This window comes from Suillus clintonianus, assembly GCF_016758775.1.
Source record: "Suillus clintonianus strain FC179 chromosome Unknown DEU56scaffold_110, whole genome shotgun sequence".
NCBI classification, from domain to species: Eukaryota; Fungi; Basidiomycota; class Agaricomycetes; order Boletales; family Suillaceae; genus Suillus; species Suillus clintonianus.
Genome location: NW_024539334.1, coordinates 61,960 through 89,863, shown reverse-complemented (window position 1 = coordinate 89,863; position 27,904 = coordinate 61,960). Strand labels below are relative to the sequence as shown.

The 27,904-nt window shown below is 49.0% G+C and overlaps 9 protein-coding genes across 9 annotated transcripts; 5 read left to right on the top strand and 4 right to left on the bottom strand.

Annotated features, from left to right (window-relative positions):
- Positions 1-473: 473 nt before the first annotated feature.
- On the top strand, positions 474-3,214 carry DEU56DRAFT_917552 (uncharacterized protein; the record flags this gene model as incomplete). The annotated part of the gene is made up of 7 exons (XM_041358000.1): positions 474-555; positions 613-1,401; positions 1,450-1,679; positions 1,727-2,155; positions 2,761-2,836; positions 2,891-3,088; positions 3,144-3,214. The coding sequence occupies 7 exons, from the start codon at positions 474-476 to the stop codon at positions 3,212-3,214; spliced, it is 1,875 nt and encodes a 624-aa protein (XP_041203524.1).
- Positions 3,215-3,302: 88 nt separating this feature from the next.
- On the top strand, positions 3,303-5,119 carry DEU56DRAFT_983894 (uncharacterized protein; the record flags this gene model as incomplete). Its single annotated transcript, XM_041359974.1, has 9 exons — positions 3,303-3,333; positions 3,390-3,565; positions 3,622-3,768; positions 3,820-3,864; positions 3,923-4,279; positions 4,338-4,487; positions 4,549-4,743; positions 4,800-4,969; positions 5,026-5,119. 9 exons carry the CDS (start codon positions 3,303-3,305, stop codon positions 5,117-5,119), a joined length of 1,365 nt encoding a protein of 454 aa, XP_041203523.1.
- A 1,048-nt stretch (positions 5,120-6,167) lies between these two features.
- Positions 6,168-7,346, bottom strand: DEU56DRAFT_925145 (uncharacterized protein; the record flags this gene model as incomplete). Its single annotated transcript, XM_041358568.1, has 3 exons — positions 6,713-7,346; positions 6,442-6,651; positions 6,168-6,379 (listed from the first exon to the last, which is right to left on the bottom strand). The coding sequence occupies exons 1-3, from the start codon at positions 7,185-7,187 to the stop codon at positions 6,168-6,170; spliced, it is 897 nt and encodes a 298-aa protein (XP_041203522.1). The 5' UTR covers positions 7,188-7,346.
- A 714-nt stretch (positions 7,347-8,060) lies between these two features.
- DEU56DRAFT_925133 (uncharacterized protein) lies at positions 8,061-10,857 on the bottom strand (the record flags this gene model as incomplete). The annotated part of the gene is made up of 8 exons (XM_041358567.1): positions 10,786-10,857; positions 10,680-10,730; positions 10,528-10,614; positions 10,377-10,470; positions 10,245-10,322; positions 9,365-10,186; positions 8,906-9,306; positions 8,061-8,852 (listed from the first exon to the last, which is right to left on the bottom strand). The coding sequence occupies exons 1-8, from the start codon at positions 10,816-10,818 to the stop codon at positions 8,061-8,063; spliced, it is 2,358 nt and encodes a 785-aa protein (XP_041203521.1). The 5' UTR covers positions 10,819-10,857.
- Positions 10,858-11,130: 273 nt separating this feature from the next.
- Positions 11,131-14,612, top strand: DEU56DRAFT_64307 (CHAT domain-containing protein). Its single transcript, XM_041347031.1, has one exon. It carries the CDS (start codon positions 11,344-11,346, stop codon positions 14,260-14,262), a length of 2,919 nt encoding a protein of 972 aa, XP_041203520.1. The 5' UTR covers positions 11,131-11,343; the 3' UTR covers positions 14,263-14,612.
- A 912-nt stretch (positions 14,613-15,524) lies between these two features.
- On the top strand, positions 15,525-19,207 carry DEU56DRAFT_830470 (uncharacterized protein). Its single transcript, XM_041354517.1, has 3 exons — positions 15,525-16,042; positions 16,092-16,444; positions 16,515-19,207. Exons 1-3 carry the CDS (start codon positions 15,717-15,719, stop codon positions 18,974-18,976), a joined length of 3,141 nt encoding a protein of 1,046 aa, XP_041203519.1. The 5' UTR covers positions 15,525-15,716; the 3' UTR covers positions 18,977-19,207.
- DEU56DRAFT_830467 (ubiquitin-related domain-containing protein) lies at positions 19,208-20,633 on the top strand. The gene is made up of 5 exons (XM_041354516.1): positions 19,208-19,447; positions 19,527-19,639; positions 19,746-19,813; positions 19,871-20,408; positions 20,486-20,633. Exons 1-4 carry the CDS (start codon positions 19,370-19,372, stop codon positions 20,245-20,247), a joined length of 636 nt encoding a protein of 211 aa, XP_041203518.1. The 5' UTR covers positions 19,208-19,369; the 3' UTR covers positions 20,248-20,408; positions 20,486-20,633.
- Positions 20,634-24,553, bottom strand: DEU56DRAFT_893815 (uncharacterized protein). Its single transcript, XM_041356357.1, has 4 exons — positions 23,639-24,553; positions 23,420-23,580; positions 22,966-23,368; positions 20,634-22,906 (listed from the first exon to the last, which is right to left on the bottom strand). The coding sequence occupies exons 1-4, from the start codon at positions 24,232-24,234 to the stop codon at positions 20,872-20,874; spliced, it is 3,195 nt and encodes a 1,064-aa protein (XP_041203517.1). The 5' UTR covers positions 24,235-24,553; the 3' UTR covers positions 20,634-20,871.
- Positions 24,554-24,944: 391 nt separating this feature from the next.
- Positions 24,945-25,927, bottom strand: DEU56DRAFT_745538 (uncharacterized protein; the record flags this gene model as incomplete). The annotated part of the gene is made up of 3 exons (XM_041349155.1): positions 24,945-25,623; positions 25,682-25,736; positions 25,795-25,927. Coding segments are annotated over 3 exons (867 nt in total), but the record flags the coding sequence as incomplete, so codon positions are not given.
- Between the last annotated feature and the right edge of the window lie 1,977 nt (positions 25,928-27,904).

The following is a 27,904-nucleotide window of genomic DNA, read 5'->3' as shown; positions in this document are numbered from 1 at the left end:
ACAGTCCATATAAGTCATTGATTCTTGCATGTTCCGGCATCTGTGGCTACTTGTATTACCCAATTGCAACTGTAAGGCCGCTTACCCGCCAAGCCCATAGACTCGAGGCTTCAAATCGATCTGTAATCAGCTGCAAACGTGAACGCCCCAGTTTAATCGCCCAACCGATATGCTCATCGTGAGTCAATTCAGTTTTTGCCTCCATTCCCCATCTGTCATTGTACGTGAAATAGTCGTGCTCAGTCTTACACTACTGATAGCAGCATATCACTCTTCTCATGATTAGGACCGCTAGGTATCGGATCGCGATTATATGACCACTGGCTCGGCTCTATTCTATTGAGTCTTCATTATGTATCAGGATTCTACATGTTTCTGGCACGTTATGCCAGCTCTCTCGCCGTGATCTCGCATCTCCTTGTTTCCTACTGCCAGTATTTGCTTCCAGCAAAGTATGCAGCCGCCGGATGACAATGAATATCCACACTTCCCTGGCCAGCTTCAAGACAGGTTCTCAGTTGTCAGACTATGCAGATAGAAATCCGAATTTAAACGGTGAGTACCCAAGCCAGTAATACACTAGTCGCTTGTTGACAGATCAACTTGAAGCAGATGATGAGGGGGACCCACTTTCAAGGTTCCTCCGTATGACCGACCCACAATATGCAACGACTACAAGTAGTCTAAAATCGCTAACGTCCGAGATGGATGCTCCACCCCCCACGCCATCGTCTAGCACACTTGAACCACTTGACGCTGGTGATGGTGTCTATCCATATGCAACAACTAATAGTCTACAATTGCTCACGTCCGAGATGGATGCTCCACCCCCCGCGCCGTCATCTAGCACCAGCAAACCACTTGATGCCGGTGATGACGTCTACCCTGTAATCCCTTACTCCGCCCAACTCGACTCTTTATACAACCCGCCAGTTCCCCAGATGCTGGCAGGGTCGTCACAGCATCCTGAGAGAAATCATCGCCCTCGACCCTCCTTCACGCCATATTTCATACCTGAACCCAGGGTCCTTCGGCCACCTGAGCCAACAGCTCCGATGGCTGCCCTCGCTATCCCATCCACGATTGCTGCCCCTGTTGCTTCATGGCCAAGCACACTGGTCCCTTTGTCACTCAAGTTTGTTGCTATGCAGCCAGCAATTACTGCTAGCGGAGTTGCACCAGCGGCCCCTGCCATCTTTCCTGGTCCTGCTGCTGTGCAGCCAACTACACCAGCCCTCATTAACGTCAATTCCCTTGTCAAAAAACAGATCCTCAATTCTGCAAAAAGAAGAATCTTACGATTCTTCTTGACGGCATCTGCAATGGCCGGTACTGATGGTGAGAGGGCGGCGCTTGTTTCTCTCGCGATTTCAGAGTCGTCTTCCATGCCAGGTATGAATGGTACGTGTTTACATATAATTTGCAGAGTTGAATACTGATTCATTGTAGTTACAATCCGAACGACAAGTAGTGAACGTCAGCAGGTGACAGCCGCCTGGAACGGCTGTTTTCGGAAGCTATTGGACATGGTACGGAGTTGTCTCGCCTTGGGCTACACTTTCTACCCCCCGCTAGAGTCCAATCTCCAACCAGTCCAATTTCGGGGTCGTGTCATAACCGCATTGATTAACGACACTCGTAACCCGTTGGCCTTCATGAATAGGTTTACGGTCGACGCAGTACGTTCAATTTTCTTTCTAAATACCAAATTGTGATCTTTTTTCAGAGCGGGCATGTCACCATACTTGACGGGGTTCTCGACAATCCCCTGATTTTTCATGTTGCCGTTCAATTCATATGGTGTAGCGACCTCGGTATCTCACAATTCCTCTCCACCTCGGCGTTACATCGACATCAACAACTCAACTACGCCTTTGGTGCTATTGGTGCAGCTGTGAAATTAGCGCTGCGGGAGCAGATTCCCCATCCACCAGTCATCCTGCCATTCACGCAACACGAAGGGAGTGAGACATTCGAGGACATTGTGCGCTACATTGGCAACATGGACGGTGTCCAGAGAATTGCGTTCGACTATCGGAAATCTCATATGTTAAGCATTGGGGACTCGCAGGTTCGATCGACTAATGTATTAGCTCAACTCGACCATGATGATGATGGCTGGGGTGCAGTAGATATCGCATTACTTTTTAGCTTAGTTTGTACATGATCACGTCTATTGTACTATCATACTATGGACCCAGTTCCGCAACCTTTTTTTCTGTGTGTTTTGTTCGCTTTTGTGCGTTTTGTTCGTCTGTGTGCATTTGTGCGTTTGTTCGTTTCTCTGTGTTTCGTTTTCAGGCAAACAGATGTTCGACTGAGGTGAAATGGATGCTCGCACAGGGCCGTCACAAACTCACACTCGGACATAAATTGCATGCAAACTTTCTATTAGATTATTTACAATGAATTACAGCTGTAAAACATTCTAGACGTGTCGAACCATATTACATAACCCGGCACAGTAGAGCGCTTGGGCTATGGACCTGGACTAATCCAAAAGGGACACCCAAAAACCATGCTCGTTTGGAACCTGTGCATATGTGAGTTGGTTTTGCCCAGTGGCGATGACACCGTCCCTGCGAGATACATAAATATCAGTACTCAGTGGTGGGATGCAATTAGCTATCCCCCCGTTACATTATTTACAACTTCAAAACCCACCCGCTCATTTACCATACCCTTCAAGTTAGCATGTCACCCAGCAATAATACAGGTTCCAGTCAGCCCGCCAGGAGTAAGTACTTACCACTATAACAGGATACAAACAACTGTGAATACCTGTTGTTGCAACAGGTGAACGAGGTGCAAAAAAAAAGAGCTATGGAGAATGCAGGTCAGTACGTGTTGAACCAGTTGAGATTTGAGCACTTACTGGATATTGTACTAGTCTGGATGACTACAAGACCACAGCGGCAGCGCCCAGCTCCAGAAAAGCCCACTGTGATGAAGAAAACAACTGCACAAAGGAAAGCTCATGTGTCTGTAACCAAGCATGGCCGCCACGATGGTGGTGTAGCACAAGTTACTAGTAGTCGGCCCGATACCCCAGATGAGATCCTAGGGCTTGCAGCTAAAAAGCGTCGAGGTAAGTAATCTGTGAACCGGTCCAGGGTCTCAGTACACTTACATGGGTACTATAGTCGGGGGTGTGAAACATCTAAAGGAAAAGCAAAATACTAAAGAGGCCAAGGTGATCACTGATCCGGACTGATTCCATGATGACTAATCTTTGGGGGCCGGGTACAAGTCACCGAACCATATGCAGATTCGATATCGATGTCGATATCGATGAAGGCCTCATGAGCGCTGTCAAGTACACGCAAAAGAAAGGTCAGTTAGCATAACGGTGTCTAGTTGTCGGTTCAGCAAACTCACAGGTTTTGCAGGAAAAGAAAAGGAACTATGGTCACACACCTCCCAACCAATCGACAATGAATTTTCAAGCGACGAACCTGTCGATGAGATCTCTGATTCTCGACCTAGTCACAATGACTCGGAGAAGGACAGTGAGGAGGAGGAAATTGAAGACGACTTGGAGGAGCCCAAGTCCTTATCAGCCGAAGTAAGTGACATTGTTCATAGTAGTAACTGATTGTACCTTCAATTTATTTCCCTCAGACACCAGTGTTTGTTTCGAGGTCGAAGGCAGAACAGACTGACCTCCCTTTGACCCAACCCACCTGGCCTCGTACAACTACCTCGAAGGAGCTGATGCGGGCGGCTCAACCATTCCCCTTTCCGTCGGCTCAACCAAGGGCTACCAAGGTAAGTTGGCTTGGATACTTACCTCCATGTTGAAATAATAATACCCCTCAGAAAACAAAATCTAAGTCTGCGCGTGATCGTAAACGAGCAGATGAGGTGAGTGAAAGTTCTCTCACAGTTATCTCGTGTTCGAATGATGTTTTGGACTCTCCAGACACCTGTTTGGGCAGATACTCAAGTCGTCGTGTCAGATGAGGAACATGAGCCCATCATGGTGTTAGACGACTCCGAGGAGGACAACCCAGATCACTCTAGAAGGCCCACACTTGTATGGACAGACACTGGTAAGTTGAAGCTGATGGACCAAGATATTGACACCCGTCGTGTGGTCCAAAGAGCGATCTTGGAGGCAAAAGTTCACTTGACATTTGTCAACGGCTATCCGGAGCTCACCGAGAAGAGCCTGTTTACGCGGGACGCACTCTTAACAGCAGCTCGCGCCTGCAGTGTCCTGCCCATCAAGGATCGCCTCAAGTCTGATGACTTGTATGTGACAGCTCTCGCCACGCTGGTATGCTCAAGAGTTGGACTCTTCGCAATATTACTAATTGGTTGAACCTCTCATACAGATTGAAGCCCGAGTGCCACTTTTCCGCACTGAATTAAAAGACGACGCTTGTGCTCAAGTGACGTCATACTATCGTCTTGGCCCTGATTGTGTCGACACTGTGAAGGCTTTGCTGGTCAACCACGTCTACCATTATGAACAGCATTTCAATGTAGGTGGCTATGTTCTGGGTTGCACAAATTGATTTGCTCAACACTGTGCACACTCTCCAGGAGAAGAATGACCCCATTCCACAGCCAAAAAAGCCATACTTCGCTGATATCTTACCATATCTAATGAAGGGGCGCTACTTCAATGGGCTAAAGTCAGTTGGCATGAAATTTTCAGACCGTTTCAAGGAGATTGCGCAAAACAAGGCCCAGCGGCCCGAAGTTACAATTCCAATGGTCGCCTTAACGAGTACTTCGGTATATTTATTGACATACTCTGGGTCCGAGTGCATGTACTAACAATGAGTGTATAGGTGTATGCTGCACTCTTCTGGAAGGCTAATGGATCTCCATCGAAATTCAATTTTACTGGCAATCTATTCAGCGAGGTCTACTTTTTTCATGTGAAATTTCTTGAAGACATGAAGGTGACGGCGCCGCGCAAGTTTCACAAGATGATGGCTGACATTTTCGAGGCTATCCAGTGAGTCCATTTCTGCGCTGCGCCAACTCATCTGTCCAAGTCTCACACCTCACAAGGAAACTCTGCACCCATGGCAACAACGCTTTAGTTGGATCACACGAGTCTGCGATGGCTTTCCTCGATATTGCTGGCATGGATGACGAGGAGTAGATTTCCAAGTTGCGGTCTCATCATTTTATATAATTGCATTCACGTATATCATTCTCAACGCTCCTTTATTGTCTCATATTCTACAAGCTATGCTGATATACCCCTCTTTTAATGAAAACTTAATTTGTTCTTGTAAAATGTTGGAACGAAATCAATGAAATCCTGAACAGACCGTCAAAATAAGATCCTTGATAACTTGTAAGTTTGTGAATTTATTTAAAATCATCACTAACTTAGTGCGCAGGAGTAAGTTAAAACGTTTGAATGAAATCAATGAAATCCTGAACAGACCGTCAAAATAAGATCCTTGATGACTTGTAAGTTTGTGAATTTATTTAAAATCATCAATAAATTAGTGCGCAGGAGTAAGATCTGGTGGGGCAGTAAAAAAGGTTCTCTAATCTGCTAAGACGTCTAATTTTGTGAAACTACAATGAATTAGAGAAAATTTTATTAATCTTGACATACTTAGTATATGTTTGTATCAGAGGGTTTTCCTGATGTACCTGCTCAGAACATCTAGGCTCGTCTAACAAATCTACATGATAATGACAGTATATATAGCCTGATGCTGGTGGCAATACAATACAATCACATTGCGCTACCGCTACGTACTCAACTGCCATGTCATCGTCTGATATCCTCTTCCTCTGGGCCTCCCTTGCATCTAACGCAGAATGCCTCGTGGTGACCGAGCAGTGCTATGTTAGCGTCATCCTTAGTTCCACCGTTAGGGTGCCATCGCAGTCTACATATGCGGTATCACTAAAACAACGCAGTCCAGGTGAGTTCAAAGAGACTCGAAAAACACACCAATGTATACAAACGGCACTATGAGGAAGATCAACAAAGAAGACTCACTCGTCCACTAACCAATCACCGTCCCATTGGTAGATAATTGCAACTGCGATCTTGTCGGGTTCAATGTCCGCGTAATGGTGAGCTGATTCATGTGAGAGACTGCAACTTGAAGGGAGCAAAGAATAGTCACATAGGACGAACAAAAACTTCAGTATGCCTTGACTTCGAGTGAGAGGAAACAATATACCTACTTTCGAGGTACAAGCGTTTGCGATGGACGTGTGTTAATTATTAGAGGTTCCAGGTACAGCGCACGGGTCAGTTCAGGCAGATTGCTGTGTGCTAGTATCGCAAATTTGGCGTGCGAACGTACTGGCGGGCTACTATTTTCAGAAAGACCATACTCAATGCACCATTTCCCTTCCGATCCCATATAAAAGCGCAAAACCCATATACGTCCTTCAAGGAATAGCATGTTCGTATCAGCGTGGGGAACAAGCCAAAAGACATAGATCACATACCCCGAGCAACAAATTCTACTGCCAAATTTCGTGTAATACGCAGGCGTTTTTGGAACATTTTGAAGGAGAAACTAGCAATGAAGTGGTTTTCGTCCAGTTCATCCCCTTTAAGATAATCGGGCGGTGAATCCAATTCACTTAGTCCGTGGTGAAACACGTTGATCTCATCTCGCGGACAACCCAACATGCGTCTTAAAGATTTATCCTTGGCTGATAGTACACAATGAGTTGATTGACGCTCTCTTGGAACATCATGTGTGCATGTACTTACGATTAACGTCGTCCCCCAAATCCATCTGCATAAACAAATCGTGGTCGCTGACCGCCATACATGCAATACGCAAGTCGGCAAAGGCAACCGGCGAGTATTGGGAAATGAATTTATCAAACGCCCAAAGGACGTCTCGTCGGTTGTTTATGATCGCCCAATACAGCGCCGTGTGATCCTCGATATTGGGTTGTTGCAGGAGGTCGGAGAACTCTGCTGCGGGGAGAGCATCAGCGCAGGAATTGACAATTGGCGGGACAGAGTAAGTGTTAAAACCAGGAGAGGAGACGATTTCACGGATGAGAGATAGCACTGTGGCACGACGTGTTTCAATTTGCTTGGTTGATAGACAGGAAAATATGGATCGTTTGCATTGAATGAAATCTGCTGATAATGCAGACGTGCAAATTGTGTCGTATTGGGGAAGAGAATCGGTGACGGGTACGCTATCATATGTTTGGGACTTGAAGGTAGTCATTGTGGAGGAGCAAAGGAGACACTTTTTGAAGTATCATGACGGGCTGATTGAAGAAATTAGGGACCTGATATACTTGCTCTCCTAATTGGTGGCGGTGGAATACGAGGTGTTTTCACATGTTCAAGCAGCTTCAAGCAGGGCCTTAGGAAATTGCCGCATCTATGCCGCACCCTGCTGCACCCTACTCAACAATGTCTTATATGCCTCTTAAATGCGTCTATGTCGTACGCAACTGTCTGAAATATGATTTAAGAATAAGTAATACAATATTCCAGGTGTTTGTGTAGGGCTAACAGTGGTACTACAGTGATATATGTACTTGAAGGGTGCGGCAGTGATGCGGTAGTGATGCGGCAGTGATGCGGTAGTGGTGCGGCAGTGGTGCGGCAGTGGCTGTGCACTACCGCACCACTGCACCGACACCAAACCACCCTTCTTATCAAGTCCACTTGCAGCACCGTTATGAGCAGCTGCGCGAAACTTGGTGAGAAGACTCAACGACCCCTCACACAGGCTCGCGCCTGTCAGGTTTGGCACCTCGATGCCTCCGCTTATCATTCAACACCTGTCTTTGCTGGTTGCATGCCAGTGCCTTGCCTGACTTCACTGTCACACATCTCCTCGACCACGTTCTGCAGCAACCTGTGCAAACGGATACCGGGGCTTTAAGGTATGTATGTCATATTTGTGTGGCCTTTTGTCCTTGCAAACTGAGTCTCGTTCATTTCAGAGTACAAACTACTGCTACGAGGCCCCAGCCTATGAAGCCTTGTGTATCTTCCTTGGTCGTGGCCGCGGTTTGGTTTTTTTGGTGTGTTTCTCTTTCTTAACTATGTCAGGCTCACTTCCCTCACTAAAGTTCGGTCCGCACTATTAGTCGAACCATGTCAGACTGATCCGCGATGAAAAGCGATGATGACGCACGTCTACTTCTCCTTCAAATTCCGGTGCGTATGAATCTCGGTCGCCATGATTCCAGTGCTCAGGGAGGCCCTCATAGGGATTCCATCGCTCTTGGTGTGCACCAGCATCTTTGCCCCATTGTTCATTTCCTGCAGCTCCTGCAGCCAACGAGAGCTCGAACATCCGCTGTTCCAGTATGCCAAGACACTCCAAGTCGACGTCTATATCCATCGAGGTCAGATCATAGCTGAGTTGGAGGTCAAGCCAGGCAGCCTGGAGAATCGCGTTTTCTCGCTCTTCCGGAGTAGGAACTGAGTCCATGCCAGGTCCTGACGAGCGACGTTCAATGAGGATATTTTCGGCTGGCTCCTGGAGTAAGTTTTTCTTGCGCTTCGAAACTACGATAGTGCAAGCATGTGCATATGTAGCACAGTTTAGCCAATTGATAATTCGTTCAGCTGCACCAGGGACATTTCGGTAAATCCAGTTTGCAATATGAGCACAGTCCGTGAGTGACAGATCACCGCAATACGGGACTGTAGTGTGCCTACGACCTGATTTCTCTGACAGGTCAGCGAGATATCCAAGAACTGGGACTGTGTCGCGCATCTTCACAGGATCCGGCTGCTCAAGAATATCTGTAAGGAGTTGAGTGTGAGGAGCCAATGCTTCGTCGATATTAATGCTGTAGGGTATATTCCTAAAGTTTGCAATGACATCCTCATGCTGGGGAACTTCGTGAGTGTGAGTCCATTTCCCGAGCTATGGTTTTTGAATATGTTAAAGTCTGACATATACCCACAAGAGTTACACACCCGGATCATGCGGCGACGTTTACGATCTCCATAAAGAGCATCAACTATATCTCCCTCGCCAACCTCACCTGGAGGTTGAGTGTTCTGCCTTTCATACTCCCCTGCCATTGTTTCAAATAGTGCACGGAAATGATGACGGTAGTGTGCTTCGGTGCCACCATTCGACCACGTCATTACACCTGGCACCCAGCATTGCAGAGCATCACTGAAGACCGAGCTTATGATTAATAGATCATTACGCTCAGCCCAAAACCCATGGGCAGCATCAGATATAATGCCATTACTGTGATTCTTGACAAGAAACGACAACATGGTGGGTGACTGCGTGATGACAACTGCGACGGGATCGAAGGTGTGGAAAATAACGAAATTAGGATGCTGGCGCTGGAACTCCGTGAACTCTGCAATAATGTCCTTCCCTCGGCTCATGGTGAAAACCTTTTTTCTCTCAAGGTTCACCCTGGCTGTGTTCAGAAGCACTGGAGATATGACCGCAATTGACTGGGCGGCCCATCAAAAGCTGTGTTGCGCCCATGCGGGGGTGCTCCTCGATGACTTGCTGGAAGAGATCCGATTCCACTCTCGTCAGATGCAATCGTCGCGGTGGGCGAAGGTGGTTGTGAAAGCCACGATGAACGAAGCACACACCGCCCGCAAATTTGAAAAGGTCGTAAATTATACCGCAGTGATTATGGACGAGCATGGCACCACACAAGCATGTTGTCTCAAGCTGCCTCGTAATGAGTTTCTTCGTCGTTGTAGGGCGGATGACAATGGCACATGATCCACCCTTGGATTCATGGTTGGTGCATATAATTACACCGTGGCAACGTCTACGACTACGCACACCGTCTTGCCACTGTAACGCATCGAGTGAGCCTTTATGTCGAGGAGCACCTACGCCCTCACAAGCCCAGTGGACGTGGAAATTGTTGACCTCGGGCCGTTTGGCATCTTCATGCGAGTAGGTGCGCACAATGTGGCCGTCAGGCCAGACATCCCACTCGGTATTACCACTGGTAGGTACCTGGGGCTGAGGTTTAGGTGCCCTTGGTTCAGAGACAGCAAAGGTGTGCGTAGCCTTTCGTCCATGTGGCTCGTCAATAGGAAATCGCACATTTCCATGAGGCTGATCTCGCGCCTCATTTGGTGGTGGTTGGTTGGCAAGTGCGAGCTGTGATGGGGCGGGTGGTTGTTGTACAGTCGGAGTGGTGTGAGCATTCGAGGTATAGTGCTGCGACTCGAGCCTTTGATTTTGCGTGTCAAAAACACGGACGGTAACTGAAGTCATCAGATAAAGAATTGGCGTAGTGAAAGAGAAGGGCCGAAAAATGCTTACCATCAACACGAACATGTTCATTGGGAGTATCAGTGAGAGATTGCGCAGTCACAGTTTCTGTGCGATTACAACCGGAGGCTGGAGGCCATGATTCAGGATGCCCGGTCTCTGAGCAGCCATTAGGTCACGCACCTTCCTTGGCACTATGGGTCACACCCGTGGTATTGGGTTGTGTTGTATCACGCTCGCATGGCGTCCCGCGCCGAAATAATTGACGGATAAAACTCTGGAAGATACCATGATGCAATCAGCAGAATTCACGAATTAAAGTCCTTTAACGTACCAAAATCATCCTTACGACTAGGGCTGTATAACAACAGCATTCAGGCAAACATCGAGTCTCGCTCAAGATGCAATGATAAGTGTGATACTGCAAATATCGATGCCCATCCCTCGATATTAGTGGCTGTGCCATTGAGGGGTGGTGCGACGTGCACATGGTAATATGGAGCTTGTCAAGGGAGACAGGCCGTTGCGAGGTGGGTGCTGTAGACAGTCTGAATGTTAGTGTCTCATATATATACAGTATACTAAGACTCACCTTGATTGGAAGCTGCCGCACCCAGTACCGCATCCGTGCCGCAACATGCTCAAAATCGTTCTCTGAATTCAGACTCTCAAATGCATTAGTGTGAAGTGGATAATTAAGGAGTCGGACGAGAAACACTCCTAGTTCATTTATTTGGTGCACGAGAACAGTGCAGGCCGAAAATAAGTGTAGTACTTATGATTTGGTATGGGTGCGACAGTGGTGCGGTAGGGTGCGGCAAGTTGCGGCAGTGATGCGGCAATTTACCTGAGCCCCTTCAAGCATCATTCCGTATTACATAATATCCAAATCACGAAAACGACTGTCTTTTCCTCTCGCAGGTGTTCCAGTACATATGCTCGATTTTCTATGTACGTGTGCATTCATATTCAACATTGTCAATAAACTTTGTACTGATGTGACATGAAGCGTTTATGTAATATGACAGTCGCGACAGATTGATCATATGCATATCGTCGTCTTCGCCCAGTTCCAATATATAGTATTCGGCTTCATGCTCTCTGCATTCTTGACTCGGACATTTTTCGTGTAACCACTTGGTATAATAGTATGGCAGACAATGTGAGGGAGCGTCGAGCAGTCTTGCAGAACTGTCCTTACGATTTTACCACCTTCCTTCATCAGAGATTCCACCAGCAGGGCGTCCCATCTGACCTTGATGATGCCATTGAGCTCTATCAAGCTGCGCTACTCCTCCATCCAGCCGGTGATCCTGATCGACCCGCGGCTCTCAACAACCTTTGCATGAGCCTTCAAGCTAGATTCCAACAGCGGGGCTTCCCATCTGATCTTGATGATGCTATTGAGCTCTATCGAGAGGCTGCCCTACTCCTCCATCCCCCGGATCCTAATCGATCCGTGATTCTCAACAACCTTGGCGTTAGTCTTCATTCGAGATTCGAGCAGCGGAGTGTCCCGCGTGACCTTGATGAGGCCCTTGAGAGCCATCTGACTGCACTACTCCTCTTTCCCCCCGATCACGATTATCGACCCGCGTGTCTCAACCATATTGCCATGGGCCTTCGGGACAGATTCAAGCAGAGGGGTGACCCATCTGACCTTGATAAGGCCATTGCGCTTGATCAGACTGCACTATTCTTCCGCCCATCCGGCCACCTCGAGCGATCCATGTCTCTCAACAATCTTGCCCTCGGCCTTCGAGCCAGATTCCATCAGCGAGGCGTCCCGTCTGATCTTGATGAATCCATTGAGCACAATCGAGATGCACTACTCCTCCGTCCAGCCAGTCATCCTGATCGATTTGCGTCTCTCAACAATCTTGCCCTCAGCCTTCTAGACAGATTCCATCAGCGAGGCGTCCCGTCTGACCTTGATGAATCCATTGAGCACAATCGGGCTGGACTACTACTCTGCCCACCCGGTCACCCTGATCGATCCATGTCTCTCGACAATCTTGCCTTCACCCTTAGAGACAGATTCAAGCAGCGGGGTGTCCCGTCTGACCTTGATGAGGCCATCAAGCTCCACCGGGATGCACTACTCCTCCGCCCACCTGGTCACTCTGATCGACCCGGGTCTCTCGACAACCTTGCCCTCAGCCTTCTAGACAGATTCCATCAGCGAGGCGTCCCGTCTGACCTTGATGAGGCCATTGAGCACAATCGGGCTGCACTACTCCTCCGCCCCCTCGGTCATTCTGACCGGTCTATGTCTCTCAATAATCTTGCTGCATGCCTTTGGGAGAGATTCAACGAGGAGGGCGTCCCATCTGAGCTTGATGAGGTGATTGAGCTCCATCGGGATGCACTGCTCCTCCGCCGACCCGGTCATTCTTATCGATCCATGTCTCTCTACAATCTTGCTACCTGCCTTTGGGAGAGGTTTGAGCAGGAGGGCGTCTCATCCGACCTGGATGAATCTTTTCAGCTGTTTTTGCAGCTCTCCCACCTATCACACGCAGCATCTCGGACAGATCTTAATGCTGCCAAGTCATGGGCCGCCCTTGCCCACCAGGTTAACCATCCCACTGCATTAGTTGCCTATGACACTGCATTGAAATTCCTAGATCAGCAAGTTGCTCTCTTGTCGTCTTCTTCGCGTCATTTCAACATCATCGGGGAAGCTATTTCTTCCCTTGCCACAGATGCCTTTTCGTGCAGTGTTCGTTATGGTGCTCTGACGACTGCTGCGGAACTGGTGGAGCAAGGCCGTGCAGTATTCTGGACCCAGTTGGCGCGCTTCAGCACACCACTTGATGAACTTTCTGTGTCAGGTGATACCAGCGCGGCCTTGGCGGAAGAGTTCAGGCGGTTGAGTTTTTGCCTTCGTAACACGTTCGATCAGTCCACTGAAGACCGGTCTTCACAAATCCGGCAGCTGACCATACAATGGGATGACGTTGTCTCACGCATCCGCATGCTTCCTGACTTTTCCCGTTTTCTCCTGCCTCTCCTGTTCTCCGACCTACAGAAGGCGGCTGAAGAAGGTCCAGCCATCATCGTGAATGCTAGTCAGTACAGCTGCGACGCCTTGATTATATTGAGTGGCCAAGATCCAGTCCACGTTCCGCTCGATATCGCGCAGACCGAGGTCTCCGAATTGTCCTCCGAGTTTCAGTTCCTTTCGGAACAATTCGGTTCTTCTGATCATCAATACGAGCTTGTCGGCATCCTTCGTAAGCTTTGGGATTGCATCGTTCTCCCCATAGTCCAAGCCCTTATGGATTCTAAAGTTCACCCTCGCTCCCGTATCTGGTGGTGCCCCACCGCTGAATTCGCGCTGCTTCCTCTACACGCAGCAGGACCTTACGAGAAGAACAAAGACAATTTGTCTCACATTTTCATCTCCTCTTACACCCCTACTTTAGCAACACTCATCCGGGCGAGACAGCGAGTTTCTCGACATGCGTCTACGCAACATTTTGTTGCCATTGGTCAAGGAAAACCGGACACAGGGAAGGAACTGCAATGTGTCGCTCCTGAGTTAGCGGTCGTAGCTCAGCGTCTCGAACCCGTCGTGTCCTTCACATCGCTCGAAGACGGCGATGCAACAGTCCAGGGTGCACTTGATGCACTAAATCATAATCAGTGGCTCCACCTATCATGCCATGGAATGCCGAATCGACAACAACCATTTGAGTCTTCCTTTGCCATGCGCGACGGGCCTTTAATGATCAAGGACATCATCCGATCTAACTGGCAGAATCCGGAGTTTGCATTCTTGTCGGCGTGTCACACTACCGTGGGTGATGAGAAGAGTCTCGATGAGTCCATCCATCTCGCTGCGGCTATGCAATTTTCCGGATTTCGCAGTGTCATAGGTTCTATGTGGTCTGTCAACGACGACGTTGCACTCCAGGTCGCGTCTGCTTTTTACGGCTACCTGGTTGATGGTTCGGGGCGATTGGACTGCACACGGGCCGCGGTAGCGTTGCACAAGGCTATGAAGTCGTTGCGCAAGAAGATTCCACTGGAACAGCAGATTGTATTTGTTCACATAGGTGTCTAGTTTGATGGACCGTATCGTCGTATTTCCTCCAGTAGTTTGTCTAATTGCTTTCATCCCCTCGCTGTCCCCTCGCATAGTTCATTGAATTGTTTTGTTTTTTGCTCATCACTAGTTTTGTTGTCACTCGGATTTACTCGTGTATCAATTGCGTCTGTACTAGTAGCGTGTTTAATGTCAATAAACATTTGAATGTCCATCTGCGTGCAGGCCCAGCTGGAGTGCTAGGGAATACACCTCCCACCACATTACTGTGTTTGTCCTCCCCGTTCGTACACCTAGGGATGTGTCAATTGGAGAAACTACTTCGGAGATTCATCCTCCATCGATGGATCTGCATCCTTGTTCTGCAGTACTCCCGGATACGGTATAGGATACAAAATACACTCATATTGAGTGCAAGAACAACTGAGTTAACCTCGGGTTCGACTGCTTAACTTTTTGCGGTGTGAAAGATATATCCTTCGTATGTGCATCCTGCGCCCTGGTCACAATCTTCATCCATCCATTGACAATGTAATGCACGGTGTTGAGCAGGATTGACGATATTACTGAGCGGGGTCGATAATAGCGAGGTCTCCTCCCGCTGTCTGCTCTCTGGCCTTTATTAGCTGCATTGAGAATCCGAATCTGGCACAACGGTGGTACCGGAAGTTCCACCCTTCAAGAGCGTAGAATCAAATCCTTGAGTACTCACCCCGCAGGACAGGATCACGGCACGCCCAACAGTTCCGGCTCATAGAAATATACCACGAGTAAGGATGGAGCTCTCTATCGTGCTCGAAGCTGACGACTCGGCTCGGAGCACCCGGTGGCAGAATGGGCGGCCATACTTATGTATATGTGACGTTAAATTGAAATGACAGGGCTGTAGGATAGTACATACTTTGTACATGCTAGTAGGGTAAGCTCTCTCGGCTGGGTACAAGAACAATATCAGTGAACGGAAGGTCTGCAGATCTGCGAACTCATCGGAGTCTACATGTGCTGTTCTATGCCTGCATCCCGACCTGATCCTAAGCGAGCAGGTTGGGATGGAACGAGGTAGCATCATGTATCGAATTCCATCCAAAAGTTGGGTGAGAACGCTGAGTTGGAGCAAAAAGGCTGACTACGCGGTGCCACGCCTCCGAATTCGTAACAGAAGACATGCATCCTGACTGGGGATTTCCCTAAATCTGAAGTGTGGTGGGCACTGGGGACGCGCGTCGCGGATGCTTGTGAGTGTCGTTTGAGTAAGTAGTCGCAGCGCTTATTACTTGTCACGTTTTGACAGCGGGCACAGCCTCCGAGCTCCAAGACTCGTCGTTTCAAGTGGAGTCCTCGTTGAAGTCAAAGTTGTTATCCAGATTCCAAATATTTCTCTTCGTCGTTCACCGCAGCGCGCTGCAACACTCCCTCATCATTTCACGCAGCGAGCACGACCTAATCGATCATACGTGTCGTGTCTTTAACTGATGGTCCATCGTCCGCCAGACTCTCGTCTCCTGTCTAACCTCATAGCACACGAAAAGGAGTATACCAAACATCTATCCGCTCTTTTCCCCATATCACATGCTGCTCTCGCATCTCTTTCTGCATTCGCAGTTGCCTCTCCTTCTGCCATACCCAGTTCTTCAGTCTCCTTAGCACAAACTATTGGCACCATCGTTGATATCCTCGCCGGCGTGGACGATGCTCTCCAGCTCTACAATCAGGCGGTCGAGAACTGGCGCGACCAGCTTGGCCACTTGATAAAGCTCGAGGAAGACATAGCAGCTATTCTGCGTGACAGGGAAATTCTGTCCGTCCTAACTCTTTCTGTACCAGCTCTCTGTTAACCTTCATACCAGTGTTACTCGCCTAATAAAAGTCTCAAAATCCTCCAAGGCTACACGGGATCCTCGTTCATCACTGATTCTACCATCAGGCTCTACCTCGTTTACGTCTCTCCCTTCTACCAATTCTACAGCACATAGCTCCTCCAACACCAAACTTCTGCAAGCTCAAGAGGAGCTACGCGCTTGCGAGGCTCATTTAGCCGCTAAGGAGCTGGAGCTAGAGGGACTTCGGGTCAGCATAGCAAGAGAAGGTCTCGGTGCTCGCTGTCGGGCTATTATTGATTGTGGGTGGGCTTGGGGCGAATTGGGCAAGGAAGGTCTTCGGGCGTTACAGAGTCTTAATGTTTCAAGTTCAAACGGTCAAGGTGTGCTGCAATATTGTGTTTTCTTTCTTTTCGAATCACCTATTCATAAGCGTGATGCGCACGCATCCAGTTACAGAATCACCGTCAGCGTCATTTTCATCGCATTCGCCCTCCGCGTCCATCACTCTTCCCCAACAAAAGCCCTTACCTTCTCCCGCGCTACCTCTTCATGTCACACAGGGCCCAATATCCTATTCTTCTGACATTTCCTCCCTCACGCCTTCTCAAAGCGCTTCGCAACAGCACGATGGGCCCTCACGTGGGACTAGCCAAGAAGGCGTGGTTCCTGATCGTCTTAGCCTCAATGGTCATCAAGAAGTGACAATCACCATTCCTCCTGCGCACGCCATCTCAGAACTTACCATGCCCACTGGCGTGCGTTCTCCGTCCCCTCTCAGCAACCCCTTACCTGAGAGATCAACAGACCTCGAAGCCCGTCCCATCCCGCGTAGCAGCAGTACTCAACAGATCCGCCATCAATTGTCCAGACGCATTACGGAGGTGGACGAGAATGAGTACAGGGAGAGGCCTGCTGCCGTAGCAAACTCCTACTTTGACCCCACTCGCGATGCAGACGACAGCAGTGAAGAGGAGGAGACTCAAGGTCCCTTAGAGGTCGTTGAGAACAATCCATTCGAACCACCGAAGCGCTTCTCCCTCCGCCACGAAGTGGCTCCAGACACTGTTGAACGCATACCCGAGCGAAGCGGTAAACAGCGGGAGCGTAAGCCATCCATGAGTTTCTTCGGTTCTCTGCGTGGTTTGTTTAAGACTTCGCACAAGGACCAAACTCGTGCGGAATGGGATGACGCCGCAGAATCCCCGCGTGCGGGTACAAGTAACGAAGGGAAGAAAGGGAAGAAGGGCTGGTCTACACGAACAGACGCCAACTTGAAGGCTTCCAGATCTCAAGACAGCTTAGAGTCTGAGCCCAATAAGGTACTCAAGCCCCCTCTGCCTTCAGGAGGTGCGAAGTTGCGCAAGGGCCGGTCACAGATGACAGCTCTCGCATCGTCTAGTGGATGGCAGAGCGACGGACCCCCTTCTGCAAGTCCACGCACAAGCGTCAGGCGGAAAAAGAAGTCAGTTGCGGAGCTAAAGGGCAAGGATGGCGGGTATACAGATGGCGAGCTTGACACAAACGAATCAGCTCCTTCAGGCCTCCTATCTCGCAGTCAGTCAGAAGTTGTTACCCGACGTCCCTCTGCAAAGCGGCAGAAAACCCCAACCTCCAGCCCTCAGGCTCAACCGCTCAATCTTTCACGTGCCTCCTCACTCTCCACGCGAAATGGCGTTGTGTCTTCTCCAAATCAGGCAGTAGCCAAGTCACAACATCGCAGAGCATCTACAGACCTCTCTGGGAATCTTAATAATGGCAATGGAGAAGCGACTTATCCGCGACGGTCAGCCTCCATCACGTATGGTGCTGTACCTCAATACCCCGGGGATTCTTCTGCAGCTGCGAGATCAAAATCCAAGCGTACACCTAAAGCAGGGACAATACATCCTCTTCCACCGAAAGGCAGCACCAGTGTGAGTCTTATGAGCATCGTCGAGGATGTCGCACGACAAAATCGCAACGACCGTGGAGCTACTCCGTTGCCTCTAGCGTCCCCTCACGCTCTGGGCTCATCTCCAAGCACAGCGAAACTTGAGATCCCACGTGCTCCAATTCCAGGTGTGCCTGTCAATGCGACGTGGTCTTCCAAACTTTCAGATGATCGGCTCCCTGTCCGTTCGGGATCATTGGACCTTCCCCACGCACCGGGGTCAGTTTTTTCTACATCCCAGTCCCTCTCGGCTGTTTCGGGCGCCCAAAGATCAGTGGGATCCAAATACGAGATTCCGCTTCGTCGCCCGTCTGTAAAACAAGGGAGTGGTTCAGCTTCAGCCTCTGGAAGTGAACCCAGAAAGAGCTCCCGACCAGCCGTGTCGCCTCTTCGTTCGGCTCTTCGAAATTCTAGCCGTACGCCATCACCCAGCCCAGCTCAATTGGCAGAAATACGACAGCGAGGAGCTGATGTGCGCACTGAGGAGGATGATAAACCTCGTGGACGAACACCAGAGCGGGAAGAGTCCGAGGAGCGCTCTCCAAGACCAGCTCGGCCTGGGCAGGCTAGCGAATCGAATGATGTTTCGATAAGAGATTCAGTTTCGATGACATCAATATCGTCGTACAGAACGGCGCAGGAAAGTCCTGTTGAGAGGGAGTCGGCTCCTCAAGCTCCTCCGGCTCCGCAACATGACATCGAGTCTTCAACAACCTCCAATGAGACGCTACCGACAAGGCGGAAGAGTGTTCGGGTATCTCTTCACCCGACATTCTCTACTACTCCGCCCGCTCTTGATGATGATGAAGCTAGTGGCCGTTACCCCTGGAGCTCAACGAAGAAGGACTGTGACAATGGCGACGGATCAAGCGAACCTGTTGTATGGCAAGACTCGAGCGACGAAGATGAGGAGTACAGTCGCGCACGGAAACTCCTTAGTAGAGTCGGTAAGAAAGATAAAGAGAAGAAGAAGAATGTATAGCTTGTCATCGAATTTCCAACTGAGCTCAAACACGGATGACGGGCTCGTTGCATCCCTCTGGCCCTTAATCGACATGTGTTCTTCAGGTTCTTGATTATATTTGGCGATTCGTTTGCGGTCCATGGTCAATCGTTACATACTTTACATATAATTTTTTCATCCTTGTTTTATCGTTGAGCCTTTTATTCTATACACACGTTCTGAATTGGATGTTTTCACCCTTGGGCGCAGATTAGGTAAAGAAGCAGTACAAACACCGACAATCTCAGTGCTCGCCGTCCCGTCCATACAAGTTCCTCCTTGTTGTTATCACTTCCTCACTGAGTTTACCTCGCCCACGTTATCCGTGTTTTCCGATCTTTATTCACATTATTTGTATCTTTACTCGCTACAATGGCTGAAGAGCAGCAGCAAAATTCCCAAGGCCAGGAAGACTTTAAGCAAGAGGACAACGCGCCAATTAATGTCAAGGTACGAAAATCGATGGCATCGCATCGATTGACGCGACTTCCCATCTTACAACGGATCGCGAATCTGATCTTCTCCCTAGGTCGTGAGCTCAACTGGGGACGAGGTTTTCTTCAAAATCAAGCGCAACACCAAGTTGAGCAAGCTCCAAGGCGCTTATGCTACTAAAGTCGGCAAGGATGTGGGCAGCATTCGGTGAGCAAAGTTTCCCAACTTGTCTGTTTTAGAAATTGGGCAGATGGATTGTTCTTGGCGGCGTATATTATGTTGGATCCCTGTGTGCTGAACAACCCTCAATCAGATTTTTGTACGACGGATCGAGAATCAATGACGATGACACGCCTGCAAGCCTCGACATGGAGGACAACGGTGATTATTTTTTACCCTGTCGTATACATGTCTTTTTCTGACATTACTCCTATCTAGATACGATCGATGTGATGGTAGAACGTGCGCACTCTTCCAGTTTCTTCATTGCTTTCCTAATTTTTGGTCTCATTATCCTCTTTTTGGATATGCAGAGGTTGGCGGTTCATCTCCTGCATATTTGTACAGTCGTCGCCCATAATTGTAACACTACCGTTTATTCGATTTCCTTGCCAATCTCACGAACATTCATATGCATCGGCCGGTGCCTTTTGGATAAAGTATCACTTTGCGCTTGGTTCTGGCGAGTAATGCGTTCATCTTTTCTCAAGAATACATTCCCTCGTCACCCGCTCAGCGCCCTGTTGTTGAGTGCAGTGATACATGTCTGCAGGCGCTGCAGAATCTTTTCCAATGCTGTATTCCTGAAACATTAATTTTACTTATCTGCCTGACAGCACACTTCTTGATTCCGTTCACCACGGGATCATCAGCCCTCGGCACGGATCACAACCTTGGATGTTGGCATCGAAGTGAGGCTTGTGTGCCACTCGTGAAATTTAAATATTGCGTGCTAGCTATAGTCCATTCGCACATTGTGAGTAATGTGTTTGTACTCAAAAACAGTTTATTGACTCCGATGTACATGCTTCCACGTCATATCTACCCGAGCAGAATGTCATTTTCAGGGGGTGTCAGCTAGGTACTTGCGCTGAGTGCCGAGCTTCGCTGAGCTCAGCCTCAAAAATCAAGTTTGAAAATCGTTACCCATTGTCCAAGTATGCTCTTCATCAAGTGACGCAGAACAAACCCGCGGCGCCTAGTCCAGATCCATGAGGATAACATTGAATGTGAGCTAGATAGAACAGGAGTACCAACGGCAGCAGTAGAATTAAACGAGGTCTCGCGCGTGAATAAGTGTGAAATGTAACTCCAGTGTCTGAATTATGGATGAAGAATTGTCAAGTTGAGGGTGATGATGTGGCGGGGGAATGTGAATGAATAGATGATGTCAAATAAGTAGCATGCAAAGAAAAAAAATCAGAGAAAACGAGGAATGCTCATGCAGGTCTCCACTCGGTGCCTGGTCTGTCAACCATGTGCGACACTTCTTGCCAACTTGCTGGCATGGGTTCACTGGAAACTGAGGTGCCGTCTAATGTAGCAGGCGCTGTTATGAACGACTGAGCAGCGGTACTGATGTCGGGTCGGCTATCATCGGTCTGCCCCCCATACGGCCGCGTGGGGATATCTAATCGCCCGACCTCACGCTCGCGGGAGGTAGGGCGAGCAGTGAGATGAGAGGTAGTGGCCTCCGAAGGCGCAGAAATAGAGGGGGTGTAGATGGAGGGGTTTGAGGAAGCCAATTTCAGACGAGACCCGGAGCTTTGCCCCACAGATGGCCTTACTCCGAAAGTATAATTCTCGTTGCTGCTGTGCACTCCCTCTGACCCGCTACGTGAGCGAGAGTCGGTTGAGTACGCCATGTCCTCCTCAAGACGAGCCATAGACGAATTCGCACGAGAACGCATGGACTGGACAAGATCCAACGAGGATCGTGAGGCGGCTCCGATGCTGTGTATGAGTGACTGCGCCCGCGAACGAACGGCTGAACCAGCACGGGAATTCGACGAACCCGATTGAGAGCCGGATCGTGAACCAGATCGTGAACGTCCGGATTGTGAACGCCCAGAATCTGAGCGATGACCACGACGGCGACGGCTGCTGACCATTGAAGATTTCGGGCTGCGAGGACCAACTCCGAGGAGACCAACACTATCCTCGCCTTCCGCAGCTTCATGCGGACCTTCCGGTACAGGTTGCTCCATCATCTGCGGCTCATCGTCTTGGTCTTCCTCCTCTTCCTCGTCTTCCTCTTCTTCCTCCTCTGCCTCATCATCATCAGCCTCCTCACTAAGGAAGGATTCGTAACCACCACCACCAAAAGTCTCCGTATGGTCGCTGTCGACGCGGATTCTGCTCGGAGTGTACAAAATAGGAGAGGGAGATGGTAACACTAATGGAACGGTTCCTGCACGAGCGCGACCACGACCTGGTTGGGGATGACGAGGTGGCATGGGTATCGGGCTACCATATCCGGAACTAGGACTGGACATGCCCGAACTCACGACATGCGACATGGGGGATTCAGATGAGGTATCGCGATTGCCAGTAGATTGTGTAGAATGTGACGTTCCCGACCCCGTTGAGCGAGTATTCGTTGATAGATGTGTCTTAGGAGTCGAGTGTGTACCGGTCGTCGAAGATACAGAGCCTCCGCGGGCAGGACGGCGAAGTTGGAATGGGTAACGAGATGACACCGGCTGTCCAAGACTGGACATCGAGCCGGAGGTGCGTGGTGGAGCATCGCTTGCATTCTCGACCTCGATCCCGATCTCTTCATCTGACTCTTCTTCATCGTCATCATCTTCCTCTTCCTCTTCCTCTTCCTCTTCATCTTCATCAGCTTGTCCTGGACGTTCGGAGCCACTGGTGGGTGGTGACCTGCGTTTCTCCTTCCTGGAACCAGGGGAAGGTGGGAAAGGGATTTGATCTTTGGACGACACTTGCGCACCATACCCAGCAAATGGATACGGAAGCTTGAGCAGGGGCGCCGAAGGACCTGTCATCTCCTTGTCCTTCGAGGATCTCTTCACAACTTTGGGGATGATCTCGGACAGCTCCGGTGGAGGCGCTGGCGCCTCCCCAGACTCTTCTCTTGGGAATGCAAAAAGGTCCTCTGAAAGTGCACCGCGCCTTGCTGGCGGTGGCGCGGAAGGGAAACCGACAGCCGCAAGCACCTGCTCAACTTCGAACGGTGGGGAAGTTTCCACACCTAGCAGTCCGGCTTCTTCCTTCTTTACGGTACCAGACCACCGTGCAGAAGGCTTCACCGTTAAGCAAAAGTCATAGGCTTCTTGGATGCGTTGACGTGTACAAATTCTCCAGCTCCAAGGGAGAGCATCCGTTTCAGAGGCACCGTCGCCGTCGCCGTTGTGGTTGGACGTAGACTTCTCCCGATCTTCTTCCTCCCATCTGAAGCGCGGCCCACAGAGCCCGGCGCAGCCATGGCCGCTCATAATCCACAGACCAATCCTGTTGTGTGAATAAAAAGATTAGAAGAGGAAGAAATATGTTAGTATTTGATCACTTACCAGCTGAGGAGTAGGACAAGGACACGCCACGCCGTCCAAGCGGCATTGGCAATAAGAACGCCACGGGCGTAATCCGTTAGTGTACCATCTGACGCACGGAAGTAAGTTCCGTCACGACGATTGAAGCCAGCTTCGAGCATAGCAACATAATCAGGAGAAGCGGATGTAAATGCGAACAGCAAAGCTAGGGAGAGACCCGCTCGAGGAAGCAGAAGGGCGACAGTGGGTAGGTTCTGGGAGTAAAACCAGAACGTTTCCGAAATGCCATCTCGAAAACTACCATTTTCGCCAAAGAAAGCCGAGAAGCGGATGTACTGCATGAAGCAGAAGTTCGTGTAGGACGTCATGGAAGCGAGGTTGAAAGCAGCCGAAGAAAGATACAATGGCGTGATAAGTGGTCGCTCTACATCATTATTTAGTCTCGAATATAATTTTAGTGAAAAATGGCACTCACTAACACGCCATCTGCGCCAGAAGGAGTAGACAAGTTCATATAGAACAAAAACCATGGTGATCCAAGCCAGCCAACAAGCTATGTACGCTGCAGCACCGAGTGCCCAATTCTTGCCCGAACCCGGTACGCCTGGTGCGGAAGGATTGGGAAACCTGGCGACCCTGCGGAATGATAAAATCAGACTGGGCATAGTAATTCTTAAATGAGATAAAAACATACTGCAAGATTATAAATACAGCATTGAAGTCGAAGAATGTTTGTACAGGAATGTGGTAGAAGGTCATGAGAGGAAGCAAGTAAAAGTAAAGGCGAGTTAGGGTAGAAGGGTTGCGAAGGAGTTCCGGGTGAAGACCAGTTGACCGGAACTTTGGTGCTTGAGAGTGCTCCTGTGTTTTAACAGGTGGTGAGACCAAAGTTGCGCTCAAGCCGGCAGTCGTGGCACGCGACCAGACTCGAGGACGTAGAGGGTTGCTCTGCGGAGTCTGTTCTGCGGTATCCCGGCGATTGTACGGATTAGCGCTAGCATGGGCAGTGTCCTGGAGGCTCACAACGCGCACAGAACGTGGCGTAGCCTTTCGACCACCTGAGAACGCCTCGGGCGGGGGAGGCTCAAACATCCCAACAGAGGATGCTGGTGCAGGCGGAGGAGGCCTCTTTGGGAGCCAGGAGGGATAACCTTCTGAACCTTCTGATATTCTCGGATGAGTAGAAGAAGAGGGGCGTTCTGAGATGTAGCCTCTGTTTGATGGGGAATCGCCAGGCGCAGATGCGCTTAGAGGAGATTCGGAAGACGTGCTGGGCTGCAGTCGTGACATATCGTTAATAAAATGAAAATATCATGCAAAGGGATGAAGTAATAAGCGAGTTCGTGAAGACGTAGCAGAATAAGTTGGTTTCGCGTTAGAGAATTGATTTTTTTTGTGTTAAGTTGAATATTAGAAAGCGAGTTTGTCTTCAAGGAAGCGAGTAAGGTGAAGAGCAAGGTGGAGAGCGGGGAGGTTAAGATTTAAAAAAAATCCCCAAGGATGATGATAGCGTCCAGAGAGATCTAAGGGAACAGGCAAGCCTCGTGTTCCAAGGTCAGCCTCGTGTCTTTTCCTTTCGTAGGTGAACAGAAAGGTGGGAAGAAGGCGCGCACAAAACCAACACGCGCCAGCCCTGAAAAACTAAATTCCTCCACCCAAAAAAGGAAACCGAACAAGAATGCTTCCGCTTACCAAATCTTTACGGAAGCAAATTTGGACCTTAGTGATAGCCAACCTGGGCCAATCTTCGGGTTACCGGTCACCGCACTAAATGGAAAGAACGTTGGGGAACGAGAGGACTAGTCAAGTTGTTACTAAGAAACACCGACAGCTGCCTGCGCTGCGGGAAACGAGTGACTGCGAGCTGAGTTGGTGAAAGTGATGGTGGTGGTATGGGAGAGAGTTATGTTCCAATGTCACCGTCGTTGCTAGGCAGGAAACAACACAAACAATGATAACGTAGCTCGCAGCTGTTTAATCTAATCAGTACAATAACTTTATCACCGAGGCGGCCCCCTCGAAGTGAAATGCAAGACGTCCGAACCCTCTCCATACACCTCTTCCCAGTCGAAGTCACTCTGCTGGTTCTCCTTACCAAACCCTTCCAAGAGTTTCGCAGCTTCCCCACCGCCGCTAATTACTGCGTTAGCCGAGTCAACAGACTTCCCCCTGGCCCCCTGACCGAATATACGTGATTCATCTCTGGAAAGACATGTGCCAATATGACGGAACGTGAGACTGATCCGCTCTCCATTCATGAATTGTTCCTCTGCGGACTTTAAATGGATCGGGCGTTTGTCGTGGTTAATTGCGTGCAACCATTTCGCATTTGTATCCAGACCAAGGACGAACATTGAATTATGAGGCAATGGAATTTTCTGCGAAGGTCGAGGGGTAGCACTTTCACCCGCCTGTTGCACCCCATCTCGTTTCAAGCGAAGCGTCATCACTCGCTGAGCGCCTAGGCTGACATTAACGATTTTCGATCCACGCACGACATCGATCGTCTTGTCAGAGTGCTCTGAGATGTAGTCCGCACCACTACGGTAGTGTTGAATCAAAACATGGTTCACGGGATGATCGAGAACCTTCTCCACATGCTCGCGAATAGTAGCTACCGTTGGGGAAAATCGTCGAAGTGGAGGGGACTCATCTGCAGGATGTCGGTAAATTGGGAAGCTGAAATCGAACGGTGTGAGCGCAGTGAAAATGCAGCGGGGATAGAAACGCTTGGCACCTTCCATCATCTGCGATCTCCCCTTCAACCGCCACTCGCCTCGGAACCTCGCCACCTGAATGCCCAACCATGTCAGCGCTCGGGCAGCACAAGTTGGCGGCGCAAAGTCATACCACGATGATACATCACATTCCAATCAACCTCGTCTATCATCTGTTTGAATGCTGTGTCACATAATTCAGGGGGAAGCACGTCAAGCACGAGGCTAGAGTCCCCTTCTCCAATCTTGTCACCAACACCAACACTTGGGGGCGCTGTCTGCTTCCTGATCGCAACAATGATTAAGTTTTACTCGTTTCTCATCATGCGGCACTTACATTTCTATTATGACCTAAAGTGTTGGGACAAAGTGCTGATGACAGTCTGATTGGAGGAGCTATGAATGGTCGTTCGGGGGTTACCCGGTGCGCCGATGTACAAGAGATGATCGAGTTAGTGGCAGTGGTAAAGGATGAACGTACGCTCTGACTTCACTCTTAGTTACTTAGTGCTCTCTTGAGTCTCGAACTTCCGAAAGACTTGTCACTATGAACTTGTCCAAGTAACAATAATAATATAATATATAAATTCTATTATGTTACATTATGTAATACTATATATAAGTGCTTTCCGTTCTGTTGGAGCACGACGACGAGAAATGATTTCATCTGAAGTATCCCCAACTGTATGTAAGTCGGGGCGCTCGTTGTCAACCTGTTGTCCACGGCCTTATTGTGGTGCTTGTCAGGAATTTCAAACCTTAATACAGTGTATGTCACTAAGGGACGGCAACTCTCCCCAGGCCGCAATTTCGATCCATATGTGCTTAGATTGAAATTTTGATAGGAAACATAGACAAAAGGAGCGTAAATCTAAATTTCCGAAATTTCACCTGATTACGTAATTGTTCACTTTTGCCGTCAAATGCCTCTGAGGCACAGCGCAGGATAGATCAACAACGATAACTGGTGTTTACAATACAGATAGAAAATATTTTGGAAGTCTTTCTGGACCCAGACTACATGTCTGTCTCAGATGCTGACAGTGAAGCAGAATCTGAGTCTAACTTAAATGAGCATTATCATTCAGTCTTGCCAGACAGTGATATAGCCGAGGCCCATCAGATAATGAGAGTGAGTTGGATGATGAACTATGGTCCATGCCACAGGAGAGAAACAGAAGACTGATTCAAGACAATACATGCCTTTTATTGAAAATCTTAGATGCCTACAGATGTTTAACTCAACCAGTATCATAGTTCTTTGTCACAGTTTCCTTGTCTTCAAATTCTCGTCAAGAAATGCAATCATATTGTTGGTAAGTACTTGATGTGTTTGAGTAAGCGCGGAGTGAGCCGTCAGATGCCGTCTACCTAAATAGGAAACTCCGACAGGCTCCGCTCAAAATTCACTTTTGGCTGATGAAAAATATTGAAACTTGAGTTTTTTGAAAAAGTGTTCTGATAGTTTTATTATACTACTCTAGCATAGCCTATTTATCATGTTTTCAAGAAAAAAAAAGTTTTTCTGTAAGTGTAGATAGAATTACATGTTTCGATGTCGGTAGTTGCCGCTTTTGAGTGACATACACTGTAGCATACATGTTATGTTCTATTCGAGGTACTTTTTGTACTTTTTGTCAATCCTTGTTTATTGTCCGTCGGAGCAGAGCCCTGTGTCGGACACCATGTACGTATGTTCGAGGTACTGACACTACAGGTTGCTGTCCTCGCGGCGATAAATATTTCACAAGGGACTGCAACGCTGATGAGCCACGATATGAGGCGTGCCTGCGAGGCTGCGGAACTCGCATAAAACGGGGTTTCTGACTAGTAGTGGCATTGCGGAAAGCGGCGGTAAGTACGTCAATGTGGTCTACTATCCAGTCCGACCTAGAGGATATATAGGTCAGTCGTTCTTATATCCTTCAATTGTTGACGCTGATCAGCAGTACCCAATACATCGCCCAGTGCTCAAGCATCGGCTTGGACTGTTTATAAAGAAATCCGCGAAAGCACGCAAACCTCAAATGCATAATTAATCCAATCACGTCCGATCACCACACGAGTTTGTTCATGTTGCATCTGTCCAAGAATAACCTGCGCGCCTGTTCACTACTTCACGCGGGGTATGAGTTAGTGATCCCATTATAGGCGGGATTTTCCATACAATTTCAATTGTAGCGCTCGCACAGCCTTCGTGACAATCACCTCCGGGATCATAATACGCTGCCATACCCTGGAAT